Source organism: Nothobranchius furzeri, chromosome 8 (assembly GCF_043380555.1).
Source record: "Nothobranchius furzeri strain GRZ-AD chromosome 8, NfurGRZ-RIMD1, whole genome shotgun sequence".
Lineage (NCBI taxonomy): Eukaryota > Metazoa > Chordata > Actinopteri > Cyprinodontiformes > Nothobranchiidae > Nothobranchius > Nothobranchius furzeri.
The window spans coordinates 80,142,953-80,157,541 of NC_091748.1; the positions used below are offsets into that span (position 1 = coordinate 80,142,953).

Consider the following 14,589-nt stretch of genomic DNA (forward strand, 5'->3'; position numbering starts at 1 on the left):
CTGAGTGTCAGACCTTTCTAAGCACATCAGTCTCCAAGAGGTACTGGTCGGGGTCATCCCTGGTTCTGGTGCCTTCATTCCCGTCATCACTCGTCGTCTCCTCCTGGTCAACAGATCACAGATCAGTTCACTGCTCACTGTGGTGGTCCTAAAGCAGAGACACAGCTCTGGGGTCAGTTTAAGCAGCACACTGACCAGAGCATCCAAAAGGGGGCGGGGCTTCAGACTGTTGGTGGGGTGGGGTCCACAGGAGGGAGTGGAGACCTCACATGGAGTGGGAGCAGACGCACACTGTAACATGCACACACACACACACACACACACATTAGTGCATCTGAAACGGGGATGGTGTTTAAAACAAGTAAAGACGTTCTTAGACTTCGTATTTCCTTTAAAAGTTGACTATTTTGGTGCTAGCTTGGCTTGAATAACAACGCTCATTTAGTGGACGTAATTAGCACGCCTATCAGAATCGTAACCTGCAGCTCTCGAGGCATCAGAGTCAAATCTGGGCTTCAGGTTTGAGACGGAGTTCGACTTCGGATTCTAGCTTTGGTCTTCGTCTGGTTTCATCGAGGCGCAGCAGAACCTCCTTTCTCACATACGGCCCACAGTTGTGCAGGTGGAACCAAAAACAGGATGTGTTTCATTAACTCCGCCCCTCACTGTGTTGCTGGCTGCTTTCTTCGTTCAGCTCATTTCATACACACAACCACCCGGTGTGCTTTCCACAAGCAGCAACAGCAGGAAGACTAAACATCAAAACCAAGGTGAACAGCAGATTTAAAAACAAACCAAACAGATCAAATTCAACCAATCAGATTTATTTACATAGCACCTACCACCACCTGACCGGAGGCCCAAGGTGCTGGGCTGCACATAAAGCAAGGATAACAACAACAGACAGATGAGAGTAAACTGATAACAAATAAATAAATAGAAAAGTACAAGTAAAAATAATTAAAAACCATAAAGTACAAGAGGTAAAATTACAAAAGCCAGGGTCAATGCTGTTGGGGGAAGCTAACTGCTGTAGAGAAGGAGCTAGATTCACTGCAGAGGAGCTCATTCCAGGGTGGAGGAGCCGCTACGGAGAAGGCCCGGTCTGAGTTTAGAGCGGGGGACTTACAGCAACTCCCGCTCAGCAGAGCCAAGGACCCGAGTGGGGACACGCCGCTGCAGCAGTTCAGCAAGATGTGGGGGAGCTCTCCCCTGCAGCACCCTGAACACATGGAGGAGCTTAAATCTGGCCCAATAAATCACCGGGAGCCAGTGCAGAGAAGCCAGCACTGGTGTGATGTGGTCTCTCCTTCTGGTCCCGGGCACCAGTCTCACAGCACAGTTTTGGATGAGCTGGAGTCGTGCAGTCGTAGCCCGACTCAGTCTAGCATCAACGCATCCAGGAGTCGGTGCGGGACACGATTACAGCGTGTACTGCTTCCTCATGCACTCTGGACAGGAGAGGCTTTATCTCGGACAGCCGTCTCAGATTACTAAAACATGTTTGTGCCTCAGTTTTCACCCCTAAATAAGTGACCACATTCTTCTTGTTTGTGTCATGGCATCAAGATCAACCTCATCACCTCCTCAGGGCTGAGAATTATGACCTCCGTTTGGGACTCGTGTAGGAAGACAAACTAGGCGTAGGAGTCGATAAAAGACAACGTTAAGGGTGAGCAGTTACAGCGCAGCATAAGAAACATTCATTCATTCATTCAAAGGCTGATGAATACATGAAAGTTTCTAGAGCCGGGGCCCATCTGAGGTCACGAGGAAGCTGATCCCATCTGTGAGCAGCATAGTAGCTAAAAGCAGCTTCACCCGGTTTGGTTCTGATCCGGTTCTACCAGCTGACCCAGAGCCCCGCTGGGCGTAGACTCCTGAAGGAGATCCCACATGTACTCTGGCCCCATGCCACTGAGTGGTTTATAAACTAGTACGATCCTTTCCCACTAGCATCGGCTCCGCATGGTCTGGATATAGACTCGAGCACACACACACACGCACGCACGCACGCACGCACGCACACACACACACACACACACACACACACGCACGCACGCACGCACGCACGCACACACACACACACACACACACACACACACACACACACGCACGCACGCACACACACACACACACACATGTGTGTGTTCACGTTAGCACCGGCTGCCTTTATTAAAGGTGCAACCGGACAGTTTTCAGCCCTCCTCCGGCGTTCTCACGCTGATTAACCCGGAGGAGAGAATCTCTATCACTGCATTCTTTGCAATCTTCAGCAAGGATGTGTGGAATCAACCGGGCCAACTGGGGCTATCTGGGCAGCGTGGAGCCGATGCTAGTGGGGAAGGCCCGGTAGCAGCACTCTGAAATGGATCCTGTGGTTTACTGGTAACCAGTGTAGAGATCTAAGAACAGGAGTGATGGGTTCGGTTCTCCTGGTTCTTGTTAAGACTCTAGCAGCAGCGTTCTGAACAAGCTGCAGTTGTTTTACAGCTTTTGTGGGAAGACCAGTTAGGAGACCATTGCAGTAGTCCAGCCTGCTGGAGATGAACACATGAATGAGTTTCTCTAGGTCTCGTCTGGACGTGAGACCTCTGAGTCGTGTTGTTTGATGCAGAAGACAAAACGCTGATCTGGTTCTAGCCTTAATGTGGCCAGTGAAGCTCAGGTCTGCATCAGTTATGACACCAAGACATCTAACCCGGGTCTTTGTCTTCGTTCCTCTGGAGCCGAGCTGAGCGGTAACCTCCATCCTGTCCTTCTGACTCCCGAACACAATAACTTCAGTCGTCGTTTAACTGCAGGAGGTTTGACTGCATCGGTCCTTAAGTTGCTCCAAACACTGACTGAGTGAGTCTAGGGGACCACAGTCAATAGGTGATGGAGCTAGGTAGATCTAGGTGTCATCTGCATAGCTATGATAGGTGACGGTGTTATTGTCTATGACCTGACCAGGGGGAGCATGTAGTGGTCCAAGAACTGAGCCTTGGGGGACCCCACATGTCATGGTGATCAGCTCTGGTTTGTGATCACCAGCAGAAACAGCACAACCCTGTCTTGTAGATAAGATCAGAAGCAACTATGGGCTGTACCTGAAGGTCCCACCCAGGTTATGAACCTATCAGAAGGATGTTGTGGTCCACGGTATCAACAGCTGCAGTGAGATGGAGCATCATCAGGACAGATGTTCTACCTGAACCTGGATGTAGACCAACATCATGTAATACTGTCATCAGTGCTGTGGTGTTGTCTACAGCCTGACTGGAGACCATCTAGCAGCTCGTCTCTAAAAGCTGTTCAGCTGGATCAGAGCAGCTTCTTCTGTCATGTTCCATGCAAGGAGGTTAGAGATGGTCTGTAGTTCTTCATCACTGAGGATCTAGTTTCCTTCTCTCTAGAAGAGCTCAGCAGCAGCAGTTTCACTGATGGAGGAACATACCTGATATTAAGGAACAGTTAACAGTCTCACTCCAGCAGCTTCTAAGCAGCTAAACGCTTTTAGAAGAAGTGAGTTGGCAGGTTGTCCAGGCAGCAGGTGGGTGAGCAGAACCTTAACTATGTTCTCCAGCGGTTTAGCTCTGATCACGCCGAGAGCTGCTGTTCTAGTCAGACTGTAGCTGTGTGGCTGCAGCTGTGGTCTGGCTGTGATGGATGGTCTGATGTTTACCATCTTCTGGTTGAAAAAGGAGGCTAACTCATTAGACTTCGTTTGGGAAATGAAACCAGGGTTTAACAGTGTGGGAGACTAGTTAGCCTCTCACTAGTAGCTAACAGAACACGGGCTAATATGACCACGGATGACTGGAGTTGTAAGTGTGCAGCTGCAGTCTGAGGCCTCGTAGTCATCCGGTAGGCGACGCTGAGCTTTGCTGCGTTCTCTTCTCTAATCTGTAACTGATGTGGTGAACCTCCATGGAGCTTCGTGTTTGCTACAGGTGAGTTTGACCTTTTTGGTGCAACGGTGTCGAGGACTTCAAGAGTTTTGCAGTAGAAGTGATTTAAAAGTGAATCCGCACAGCTGGTTGTCAGACTTATTCATGCGTTCTATAAAAACTGATGCAGGTGACCACCCAGGTACCTTTTTGAGAACAGCTGAGGTGTGGTGTGTAGCCGGTGACACGGATATCTCAGAGAGAACACAGAAAAGGTCCGATAGACCCGCATCCTTCGCCTCTGAACCCTGGGCCTTTTTATAGTGATTTGCTTAAAAACGATGTTCCCAAAATGAAGAGTTTATCTCAAGAACAACGTTTCTTTCAGCTGTGTTGGTAGCAAAATAAAATCAGCACCCCAGAAAACTCTAAAAAGCAACACTTATGTCACCGAGTTAAAGTTATTGGCATCCTGCACGTCTCTGCTCCAACACGTCTGATTCACCTGCTCAGCAGCTCATCAGGCTCTGCAGAAGCCTGTCAATCACCTGCTGATTAAAACCAGGTGTGTTTCAGCAGGATGGAAACTAAAATATGCTGGATAGCGGCCCTCGATGGACCAGCGTTACCGCTTAGATGCTCAGATGTAAGGAAAACCTCGGCGGATGCAGAGCTGATGAACTTTCACGGACAAGAAAGTCTCTAAAACATAAATATATGAGAACATGACATGATAATAACACTCGTAAACTACGTGTTTTAGCTGTTTGTCGCTACAGAAGCACGTTTGTAAAAACGTGAAGTCGCCATCTTAAACAAGCAGGAGAAATGATTTGTGTGATGTGCTTGTCGGCCACTAGATGGTGCCATCGAGTAAGAGACATACTCCAGAAAGAGACTTGTGACACCGTTGAATTTTAGTTTAATTCCACCTAAACAGAAGAGTAAACAAAGGGTTGGCCCCTGGCTTTGGCCAGCTGTGATGCTGCGTTTAAAGGACTTAACAGATAAAAGTGTACGGTGAGGGTATTTAACAATGTCCTTCGGTCATGCTGGGGAGTAGACCTGACTCTCCTTCATTCCTGTGCAAACGAAGGCTGGGACTTCTGTTACAGTGTAATTAAACTAAAGTAAAAACCCGAATAATTAATGAGTTGCATGGGGGGGGGGGGGGGGCTGGCTGGCTGGATAGGATAGGATAACCGTCTTCTGTCTCCTGCCCACGAACAGCTGGCTGTTCTCGTTTCCCGGGGCGCGCGGGGCAGCGGCTCTGATGCGGGGCTGACGTCATGCTGGTGAGCAGGGAACACACTTTGATTGGCCACTACAACATTCAGCCCCGCCAGCACGCACGATGAGTTTTTCCCTCCCGTGAGGCGGGAAATATCAAAGCGGTTAGATATTCACCTCAGGGCTCACAGGGCTCAGGGTTGGAGCCGGGGGGTGGGACGTCAGGGGGGGGACAGCCATCTGGTTCACAGCATCGTCGTTTCTGAAGAAACACAGAAAAGGTAGACTCAGAAAGATCTGATACACATCTAGAGGTCCAAAATTCTGTCAGCGGGTCTCAGATCCTCCAGAACCAGGGTCCTTCTTTAGCAGCCGGACTTTTGCACAAGTAGGAACTCGTTTATACATCGTGTTGTATTCATCATTTTGGACTTGAGCATGAAAATGTTCCTAAACTACAAACAGCATCTAGCGGTGGAACAGCCGTGTCACATACCAGGCACTAAGATCTATAAAACCCGCGACCAACGGGGATCTGACCCCAGGTTACTGGAGGATCTGGCACAGCGTGCTCTCTGGAGGTACCGGCTCCGACTCCTGAAGGACATCCTCTGCAGCTACGCTGTGATGTAGGAACTTTTGTGGAGCGACAAACAAACCACATGAATCCAATTTCTGTCCATATCCTGCAAGAACCCTCAGAACCTCCTCTGCTCCCGATTGCCACGGTAACCAGACTAAATGATAGCTGGGAGGAGGCGGCACTCCCAGACAGAACGAGTCCTTACGTGGAACCACGGCTCCTCGTTCCTCCGCTATCCCGACCGCGTCGGTAACAACTGGTTGGGTTCTGTTGCACGTTGGCAGCCAGCGTCTCCTTCTCATTGTCAATAAAGATTGATTTATTTCTGGAAAAACCCAGGGAATCTGCCGAGGACGTAGCGTGACCAAACATGGTGTGGCGTTGAGAAAAAACTACAGTAATCAATAACACTCCCTACAGATATGAATCTGAATATCTGGTTTAATAATACTCTGTGTTCCGGGTTGGGGTTAGGGAACACACACGTCCTATTGGCTCAGACAGAGTGATGGGGATAGTTGTAGCTCATCCAGACTAGTGATCACACAGGACTAAGCATGAATGAGACGACGGAAGGGAAGCTGGGAGTATCGGAGGGATCTGGGATGTCTGGGTGGTGAAATGGCTTTGATCAGCTACAGATCATTCATAAAACCATCCAACGCCATTCGTGCCCAGTCTACGCACCCTCTATGTTGAAGGTACCCGTACGATCCAGCGGGTCAAGAGGCCGGTAGAGTGGACCTCTGGGCAACAGAAGTCGTAGATCACATAACCCCGGTTCTGGCCTCTCTCCATTGGCTCGTTGTCTCTGACAGGATCCACTTGTTGTTTTTACATCCCTGAGCGGCCTGGCCCCAGTTTACATCCCTGAGCGGCTGTCCGCTTACGTCCCTGCCAGAACCATGCGGTCCAACGCTCTTTTAACGGTTCCAAATCCCGCCTTTAGACTGGCGGCGACAGAGCTTTCCCTGTGGGTGGTCCCAAACTGTGGTACAAGCTACTTATGGGGGCAGCAGCAGCTCCACAGGTAGAGCGGGTTGTCCAGTAATCGGAAGGTTGCAGGTTCGATCCCGGCTCTGGATTCTGCTGTTGTGTCCTTGGGCAAGACACTTAACCCTCCTTGCCTGCTGGTGGTGGTCGGAGGGACCGGTGGCAGCCTCGCCTCTGTCAGTGCGCCCCAGGGCAGCTGTGGCTACATCGTAGCTCATCCCCACCAGGGTGTGAATGGATGAATGATACTCTGTAGTGTAAAGCACTTTGGAGTCCTTACTCTCAGAGGCGCTACACAAGTGCGGGTCATTTATCATTTAGCGCTCCACATCAGGACCACACAGGATGGAGAGCGTCGTAAATCCCCTCTTCAGACGCATTTTTAGATCTGGCTTCCATGCCGGTCGACTTGAGCATCTTAACAGTTTTTACTGTAGATTGTGACTCATCTCACTTTAGGTTTTTATTGTGGATCTGTTGTAACTTGTACAGCGCTTTAGTGTAGCTTTGCTGCTGTAAATGCGCTCGTCGTTCAGATCCGAGCACGACCCGTCTAGACTGGGAGACCCTGCAGGTGACGGCAGGAAGCTGGAGGGTCTCTTTAGCCTCTGAGGCCGTTGATCTCACTCACAGGCGTTGCAGAGCGACTGTGACCTTGGTCACAGGAGAGGGTGCTTCCTAGTGCGTGCTCACCCCATCGATCTAATCAGGGCTGCTGGAGAACTGAGGAACCAGGAAGTGATTCCTCTACTTATTAACTTTATGGTTGATAAATTTAGACAAATCAGACGATGACAAGGTTAAATCTGTCACCCGCTGGAGGCCAAAGACCTCAGAGAATCACCCCCACTCAGACTCTTAGTGTGAGGTGAAAATGTTATGGAGCTAGGAGAAGCTCCCTCGTTGGGTACCAAGGTCGTTGAGCAGTTCCTGTGTGGTCTGGACACCAGACCGGTACGATGTGGCCCAGGATGTGTGACGCCGTTTGTGCTGCTAGTTAAAGAGCAAGTCACCCCCTGCCAGATTCTTACTCAACTCCCACTTCCTGTTTGAAAAATACAACAAATGCTGTTGCCTAGCAGACCGAGAGGGCGGAGCCACTAACAAATACATACACTCACGGCATTGTGACATCATAATGTACCAGAGCCCTGCACGGGCCTAAAATCTGAGCCAGTGTCCGACCCGGCCCGAGGAGGTTTTCAGGATTCTCCGGCCCGACCCGAGCCCGACTTTTCTTTTAACCTTTCATAAAGTTTTAGCGTGATGGAATGCTCCGCGTTCTGATTATCCGTTCTGCAGTAAAAAAGAAAAAAGAAAAGACAGAAAAACAGCATCAGTGCAGCTTTTCTTCTAACAGAGCGTATTTTCCAGCGGCAGATGAAATTTACGAACACTATATTAATTGAATGCATTTGTAAATTTAATCTGCCGCTCTGAAAATGCGCTCTGCAGTTAGAAAAAAACAGCAGTGAATGATGTATGTTTGTAACTGCAGAGCGAATTTATTCACAGATAAACAGAACGCTGCCGTTTTCATGAGGATAAACGAATGTTTCCGACATCTAAGTGGACATAAAATGGAGCATTAGAACAGGGGCGCATGTTTCAATCAGCTGTTTGAGAATTTGTTTATAGACGCGTTTATAAACCACACACACCTTAACTGAGCTAACGGTGCGTGAGAAGCAGGCAGGTGCTGCTGCGTTCAAGTGTTTCAGGTTTTTTTATGAATTCCATTAAAAATAAAGGCGCCCGGCCCGGCCCGGCCCGTGTCCGAGGTAATTACACAGTCGTCTGCCCGAAGCCCCGCCCTCGGGCCGGGCCAACCTGAGGGCCTAGGGCTCTATAATGTACCATCTAACATCATAGTGTACCTCTTAACCAATAGCGATGGCAGATTTAAATTCAAATGAAGTGCTGAGTTTTTGCCTGACGACGGTGCGTCGCTGACAATTTTAGGCAGAATATTTAAATTTTAACTAAGATTAACAAGTTATCGGCTGAACATGTCTACAGAGCAATTAGACACTCATTTATAAAGTTTATCAACAATAAAAAGTTGATCTGAGGGTGACTTGCTCTTTAAAAGTTCACTCCTGGTCATTTAGACTGAACTTGGCACTCCGGTACGTGACGGTGGTTAAATGAGGGCGTTGTGTATGTAGATGACTGAGAACGGACTCGAGCACCTGAGGACACACAGGTGGGGTTTATCATCAGCAGATTACGCAGGAACGTGCGTACGAGGCCACCGCATGCTTCATGAATTAGGATTTTGACCGTTCGTACGCAGATCGAAGTTCCCTTCATAGGAAGGAATATTTGACCAAACATGTGATGAATGAGGCCCTGGGATCTGATCCTGGAACCATGGTCACATGGTCTCTGACCCAGCACTCCTAGGAAGCCTTTTATTGGCTGGTCTATCCTGTTTGTTGCCATGGCAACTGTGGAACAGAGCTTTCTGCTGCAGAGATAAATCCCATCCAAGACAGATTCCTTGGTTCCTCCGCAACATCGGACCAGGAGCTCCAAGACTTTCACTTAGCTGAACTGGTTCCTCTGGTCTGCTCGTGTCCAGGTCCACCACAGACCTGAAGCTGTGACTCGGGAACATGAACATGCCTGATATTCCACAAATCCCTTGCAGCTTGACAACCAGAAGTCTTTGGAGCTGGTCGCAGACTAACATCTAGGTTATTCCTACCAAAGCTTCAGAACCAGGCCGGATGAGGTCCTAGGACGCCCTGCAGTCCTACCTGAGCAGGATCAGCTTCACCCTGGAGACGGAGCTCTTAATGATGGCTGACGCGTTCTGGTGGCTCCGCCCATAAAGCATCTGGTTGTTGATCTGGAAGGAAAACAGAATTTAACTGGTGCAGAATTTCCAACTGAACCAGTTGGGTTTATTTCCCATCTGGACCAAAGCCTCCTCACCTCCAGCAGCTCGTCTCCTACTCGGATCCTTCCGTCTCGGGCCGCCGGCCCCCCAGGATGGAGCCCCACTACAAAGATGCTGAGGCGGGACCGGTCCCGGTTCCCTGCCAGGCTAAGACCCAAACCCTGGCGCTCCTTCTCAAGCTCCACGCAGAGCAGCGCCCCCTGCAGGTCTCCATACCGCTCACAGTAACGCTCTGGGGAGAGAAGGCAGCCGAGTCCTAAACACGACTCATCCAAAATGGTACCAGGAACCAGGTTTCAGTTCAGTATCAGAACCACATGGTCCACATGAAACCTCTGGACAGTTTTGTCCCATAAAGTTTCATCTGAAACACTAAAAAGAACCCATTCAGAACCGGACCTTTAGGTCATGGCAGCTGGATGGATGAACAGGAAGTCTGGGTCAGTTTGAAGGAGCGTGGACGATTTGAAGCACAACACCGGTGACCCATGAAAAGGTTCTCTAAACGATCTATTACCCTAATCATCTGAATCAACTAATTAACTCTAAGCACCTGCAAAAGATTCCTGAGACTTTTAAAAACTCCCAGCCTTGTTCATTACTCAAAACCACAATCATGGGTAAGACTGCCAACCTGACTGCTGTCCAGAAGGCCATCATTGACACCCTCAAGCAAGAGGGTAAGACACAGAAAGACATTTCTGAATGGATAGGCTGTTCCCAGAGTGCTGTATCAAGGCACCTCAGTGGGAAGTCAGTGGGAAGGAACAAGTGTGGCAGAAACCGCTGCACAACCAGAAGAGGTGACCAGACCCTGAGGAAGATTGTGGAGAAGGACCGATTCCAGACCTTGGAGGAGCTGCAGAAGCAGTGGACTGAGTCTGGAGTAGAAACATCCAGAGCCACCGTGTACAGGCGTGTGCAGGAAATGGGCTACAGGTGCCGCATTCCCCAGGTCAAGCCACTTTTGAACCAGAAACAGCGGCAGAAGCGCCTGACCTGGGCTACAGAGAAGCAGCACTGGACTGTTGCTCAGTGGTCCAAAGTACTTTTTTCAGATGAAAGCTAATTTTGCACGTCATTCGGTAATCAAGGTGCCAGAGTCTGGAGGAAGACTGGGCAGAGGGAAATGCCAACATGCCTGAAGTCCAGTGTCAAGTACCCACAGTCAGTGATGGTCTGGGGTGCCATGTCAGCTGCTGGTGTTGGTCCACTGTGTTTTATCAAGGGCAGGGTCAACGCAGCTAGCTATCAGGAGATTTTGGAGCACTTCATGCTTCCATCTGCTGAAAAGCTTTATGGAGATGAAGATTTCATTTTTCAGCACGACCTGGCACCTGCTCACAGTGCCAACACCACTGCTAAATGGTTTACTGACCATGGTATTACTGTGCTCAACTGGCCTGCCAACTCTCCTGACCTGAACCCCGTAGAGACTCTGTGGGATATTGTGAAGAGAACGTTGAGAGACGCCAGACCCAACACTCTGGATGAGCTTAAGGCCGCTATCGAAGCATCCTGGGCCTCCATAACACCTCAGCAGTGCCACAGGCTGATCGCCTCCATGCCACGCCGCACTGAAGCAGTCATTTCTGCTAAAGGATTCCCGACCAAGTACGAGTGCATAACTGAACATAATTATTAGAAGGTTGAGTTTTTTATATTAAAAACACTTTTCTTTTATTGGTCGGATGAAATATGCTAATTATTTGAGATAGGAGTTTTGGGTTTTTATGAGCTGTACGCCAAAATCATCAATATTAGAAACAATAAAAGCTTGAACTACTTCAGTTGTGTGTAATGAATCTAATATATATGAAAGTCTAATGTTTATCAGTACATTACAGACAATAATGAACTTTATCACAATATGCTAACTTTTTAAGAAGGACCTGTATATGCAGGAATGAGATCAGACATGTACTTTGGCCCCATGCCATTGAGTGAGAAGGACCTGTTTTTACATAGACGAAATGTTTTTAAAATGAACCAAATGTGTTTTATGGAAACACCAGAGACCACTACACTACCCACTGGTGACATTTATCTGTACATGTGACCCATCCCCGCGGGGAGCTGCAGACTCGGCTGTGCTCAGGAATCATTAGGTGGTTTAACCCCCCCAATCCCAGCCCTTAAAGCTGAGTGTGAAGCAGGGAGGCATTGGGTCTCAGGGTTCAGGTTTTTGGTCTGACCCGACCGGGTTTGAACCCTGACCTCCCAGTCCCAGGGCGGACGCTCCACCACTAAGGCCGATAGAAACTAATCTGCAGCACTCAGGGATATCGTCACACATGGTTCAACCATTTATTTTGTACTTTCGTTCCGTGTTTGTCTTCATTATCCGTCTTCTGGTTCGTTTTTACGGTTTAGTAAAACACGGCTTTTACCTGACGTGGTTCAGCTAGTATCTCTAGCCGTCATCACAGATCGCCGCTGTTGGTGGCATCACTTCCTTTTCTCCGGGGGCAGCAGAGGACGGCGTCGCCCTCTAAAGGTACTAGCTGAAACATGCTAGGTACATCCACCAATCACAATCATTCTTACTCAGGCTTGATAACCAAACTAAACACCTCGCAGGATAAACGATTCTGGTGATTCATGAAGCAGAAGAGCCTAACCAAGTCATCAGAGTACCAGCAGGTCCTAAACCCTAACCCAGTAATCAGAGTACCAGCAGGTCCTACACCCTAACCCAGTAATCAGAGTACCAGCAGGTCCTAAACCCTAACCAAGTCATCAGAGTACCAGCAGGTCCTAAACCCTAACCCAGTAATCAGAGTACCAGCAGGTCCTACACCCTAACCCAGTAATCAGAGTACCAGCAGGTCCTACACCTTAACCAAGTCATCAGAGTACCAGCAGGTCCTAAACCCTAACCAAGTCATCAGAGTACCAGCAGGTCCTAAACCCTAACCCAGTAATCAGAGTACCAGCAGGTCCTACACCCTAACCCAGTAATCAGAGTACCAGCAGGTCCTACACCCTAACCCAGTAATCAGAGTACCAGCAGGTCCTAAACCCTAACCAAGTCATCAGAGTACCAGCAGGTCCTAAACCCTAACCCAGTAATCAGAGTACCAGCAGGTCCTACACCCTAACCCAGTAATCAGAGTACCAGCAGGTCCTACACCTTAACCAAGTCATCAGAGTACCAGCAGGTCCTACACCCTAACCAAGTAATCAGAGTACCAGCAGGTCCTACACCCTAACCAAGTCATCAGAGTACCAGCAGGTCCTACACCCTAACCAAGTAATCAGAGTACCAGCAGGTCCTAAACCCTAACCAAGTAATCAGAGTACCAGCAGGTCCTAAACCCTAACCAAGTCATCAGAGTACCAGCAGGTCCTACACCCTAACCAAGTAATGAGAGTACCAGCAGGTCTGTAAACCTAACCAGGTCATCAGAGTAGCAGCAGGTGCTAAACCCTAACCAAGTAATCAGAGTACCAGCAGGTCCTAAACCCTAACCAAGTAATCAGAGTACCAGCAGGTCCTAAAGCATAACCAAGTAATCAGAGTACCAGCAGGTCCTAAACCCTAACCAAGTCATCAGAGTACCAGCAGGTCCTACACCCTAACCAAGTCATCAGAGTACAAGCAGGTCCGTAAGCCTAACCAAGTAATCAGAGTACCAGCAGGTCCGTAAGCCTAACCAAGTAATCAAGAGTACCAGCAGGTCCTAAACCCTAACCAAGTAATCAGAGTACCAGCAGGTCCTAAAGCCTAACTAAGTCATCAGAGTACCAGCAGGTCCGTAAGCCTAACCAAGTAATCAGAGTACCAGCAGGTCCGTAAGCCTAACCAAGTAATCAAGAGTACCAGCAGGTCCTAAACCCTAACCAAGTAATCAGAGTACCAGCAGGTCCTACACCCTAACCAAGTAATCAGAGTACCAGCAGGTCCTAAACCCTAACCAAGTAATCAGAGTACCAGCAGGTCCTACACCCTAACCAAGTCATCAGAGTAACAGCAGGTCCTACACCCTAACCAAGTCATCAGAGTACCAGCAGGTCCTAAACCCTAACCAAGTAATCAGAGTACCAGCAGGTCCTAAACCCTACCAAGTAATCAGAGTACCAGCAGGTCCTACACCCTAACCAAGTCATCAGAGTACCAGCAGGTCCTACACCCTAACCAAGTAATCAGAGTACCAGCAGGTCCTACACCCTAACCAAGTAATCAGAGTACCAGCAGGTCCTAAACCCTAACCCAGTCATCAGAGTACCAGCAGGTCCTAGACCCTAACCAAGTCATCAGAGTACCAGCAGGTCCTACACCCTAACCAAGTCATCAGAGTACCAGCAGGTCCTACACCCTAACCAAGTCATCAGAGTACCAGCAGGTCCTAAACCCTAACCAAGTCATCAGAGTACCAGCAGGTCCTACACCCTAACCAAGTAATGAGAGTACCAGCAGGTCTGTAAGCCTAACCAGGTCATCAGAGTACCAGCAGGTCCTAAACCCTAACCAAGTCATCAGAGTACCAGCAGGTCCTAAACCCTAACCAAGTCATCAGAGTACCAGCAGGTCCTACACCCTAACCAAGTAATCACAGTACCAGCAGGTCCTAAACCCTAACCAAGTCATCAGAGTACCAGCAGGTCCTAAACCCTAACCAAGTCATCAGAGTACCAGCAGGTCCTAAAGCATAACCAAGTCAAGAGAGTACCAGCAGGTCCTAAACCCTAACCAAGTCATCAGAGTACCAGCAGGTCCTAAACCCTAACCAAGTCATCAGAGTACCAGCAGGTCCTAAACCCTAACCAAGTCATCAGAGTACCAGCAGGTCCTAAAGCATAACCAAGTCATCAGAGTACCAGCAGGTCCTACACCCTAACCACGTCATCAGAGTACCAGCAGGTCCTACACCCTAACCAAGTAATCAGAGTACCAGCAGGTCCTAAACCCTAACCAAGTCATCAGAGTACCAGCAGGTCCTACACCCTAACCAAGTAATCAGAGTACCAGCAGGTCCTAAACCCTAACCAAGTCATCAGAGTAC

General features: G+C 48.9%; 1 protein-coding gene across 1 annotated transcript in view; it reads right to left on the reverse strand.

The window, feature by feature from the left end:
- Positions 1 to 14,589, reverse strand: part of patj (PATJ crumbs cell polarity complex component) — a 186,977-nt gene that overhangs the window by 47,390 nt on the left and 124,998 nt on the right. Inside the window, exons 30-34 of the mRNA XM_070554394.1 lie at positions 9,619 to 9,815; positions 9,441 to 9,532; positions 5,280 to 5,364; positions 196 to 291; positions 14 to 103 (exon numbers count right to left, since the gene is read on the reverse strand). Of these exons, the coding sequence (XP_070410495.1) occupies positions 14 to 103; positions 196 to 291; positions 5,280 to 5,364; positions 9,441 to 9,532; positions 9,619 to 9,815 (560 nt within the window). The remainder of the gene's footprint in view (positions 1 to 13; positions 104 to 195; positions 292 to 5,279; positions 5,365 to 9,440; positions 9,533 to 9,618; positions 9,816 to 14,589) is intronic.